The sequence below is a fragment of the Penaeus vannamei genome, chromosome 22 (assembly GCF_042767895.1).
Source record: "Penaeus vannamei isolate JL-2024 chromosome 22, ASM4276789v1, whole genome shotgun sequence".
NCBI lineage: Eukaryota > Metazoa > Arthropoda > Malacostraca > Decapoda > Penaeidae > Penaeus > Penaeus vannamei.
In genome coordinates this window covers 1190596-1193095 of record NC_091570.1, presented here as the reverse complement: position 1 = coordinate 1193095, position 2500 = coordinate 1190596, and the positions used below count along the sequence as shown (strand labels likewise).

Sequence of the window (2500 nt, the reverse complement as noted above, 5' to 3'; positions counted from 1 at the left end):
ATAATGATATCAATAATAGCCCTGAAATGCCTAAAATGTAAACACAATCCTTACAGAAATTAATAGAATATATGTAATAAATAATAACTGGAAATTTAAGAAAGATCTCATGAACTGTATTACACTAAACACCTTGGTTCAATAAATAATAAAGTCCCAAATTTGTGATCGACCTTCCAATCATAAAATGAGATGTTCTCTTGACTATAAAAATTGTATGTACTTCCACATGAGGGAAACCTTAGGACTTTTAGTACTGTGTTTTAAACTGACTAAACAAAATAACACAATAAATAAATGCTATGGACCTCATCATTTTTCATCTTTAACAGCTAAAGTCATTCCCTTTCATCACTTTCTTATTAACATTAAGTTCAGAACAGCCCTCACATTATCATCTAAATCTAATCTATTAATGTAACTGCAAGTAAGCATCATACATGTATATTCCTTTTCCTGTCCTGAAAAATATCTCCATCTGTCATCTCATAAATATTAGCTATACAGCTAATGATTCTAACCCTACCCTTTACAGGTCAAAGGAAATGTGAATGTAGACATGCAGTGTTTAAATAGAACCCTGATGTTTTTAGAATAAGCCAGAGTCAACCAGCTTTATTTATAAAAATATAAAATAAAAATGCAATTACACATGCATATTTCAAAGCATTGAAGATATTTTTTTAAAGAGGAGCATATGGTGTATAAATGTGTAAATATTGAAAATCAAAGAAAAACAATAAACTGCCTTAATTGAGTTATCAATCAATTATTTTCTTCAAATCAAAGTTGCTAACCATTACACAGTTATCTTCAGGAGAGTACAGTAACTATAAAACATCTAGATATTTGTAGATATCAAGTAAACTCTTGAGACATGGTAGTAAAAAATCTTTAAAAATTCACATCAGAACAGCTTTCCTCCTCTTCAGCACAAATCAAGTTAAACAAAACAAAACAAAAACCCAAAAAGTAAAAAAAAAAAAAATGAAATAAAGAAAAAAATTTATGTGTCAGCCACTTCAAGGCTCCTACATCTATAGAACTTGTCTAGAAGAGAAGAATTAATTTTCTTTGACCAGTAGACTTATGAGATAACATAGAAATCTATAAAGAACTTTCATAAATATTGAACATTATCTCCTTAGGCTACTCCAGGAAATGAAAGACCTATGGATGTCATGCCCTAGGCCAATAATTCAAGGCAAAAGGGGGAATCCTCCTAAAGTCTTTCTGTATTTAAGTTAATCCTGCCATATCCATTTGCGTTTCCCTAAAAAGTATATATAATATACCAAAAAAAAAAAAAATAATAAGATATTCCATACACAGGCCTCATCTTAACACTAAGTGAATACACTTCATATCATACCTGATTTTGAGTTCTTCCATACTCTTCACCAAAGCCATGTTCTTGGACTCCAGAGTAAGGTTCTCTTCCTCCAATTTTCTGAGTTTCTTCACCTCCTCCTCCAACTTGTATATCTCCTCAGCTGCCTGCCTCTTCTCCTCTTCTAGGGATCTGACTGTCTCTAGGGCCTTTGAGTGGTCCCCCTCCAGATTCCTTACTTTTGAGGCAGCCTCGGCCTCCAGTTTCTGCACATCAATCATCAGCTTGTTCTTCTCCTCCTCAACATTCTTCAAGCTTGAATTTATTCTCATGTTGTCTTCTTCCAGCTGCTTCTTCTGCTTTACCTCCTCCTCCATCTTCTTCAGGCGGGCAGCCAGGGTCTCTTTCTCCTCAGTCATTTTCGTTATATTGTCTGCCAGCCGTACATTGTCTTCCTGTAGATAGGGGATCTTTGTGAGCTCCTTCTCGAGTTTCTGGACATCACCTGACAACCGCTCTCTTTCTTCCTCTAGCTTCTTCAGCATCTTGACCTCCTTAGCCAACTCATCTTTCTCCTGGGCCAAACGGTTGTTTTCAGCACTCAGACTCTCCGCCTTCTTGGTTTGTTCGGTATGTGTCTTCTGTAGTGTCTTGTGTTCTTCCTCTATGGCTAATAGCTTCTTCAAATTCTCCTCCAAACTGTCTTTTTCTTTGACTAGATTTGTTTTTTCTTCCTCCACTACCTGAAATTTTCAAAGATTATAGGCTACCAATCCTTAATGATTTAACATTTTAAATTCTAAAATATCTAATATAATTCCTTTTAACTGCAAATTTTAAAAAATCTTCCTATCAGAAAAAAAATATTTGAAATTATAGTAACATTCATAATATAGACTTAAATTTATGTTGGAAAACAAGTAGGAAACTTTGATTTATATCACAATTGCATTTTCAAATAGCTAACCATCTCACACATGGCAAAAGTAATTCACAAAATTAATATATATAAATAAAGACATACATATATATATATACGCAGATGTACCTATACATACTTGCATATGTGTATACATAAATAAATAACAATCCTTCTTGACTTTGTATGACCCAGAATGACCAGTATTAAGCAGAATTCATGAATGTCCTCCAAAAAATTATAAGTGTACA

At 33.4% G+C, this 2500-nt stretch overlaps 1 protein-coding gene across 2 annotated transcripts in view; it reads right to left on the bottom strand.

Annotated features, from left to right (window-relative positions):
* The window catches only part of LOC113821126 (CAP-Gly domain-containing linker protein 1), a gene marked incomplete in the record, with an annotated part of 289710 nt that overhangs the window by 11042 nt on the left and 276168 nt on the right, over positions 1-2500 (bottom strand). For both annotated transcript variants that reach the window (XM_070136378.1, XM_070136377.1), the window contains 1 exon segment: positions 1373-2073. In XM_070136378.1, coding sequence (XP_069992479.1) covers positions 1373-2073 — 701 coding nt within the window.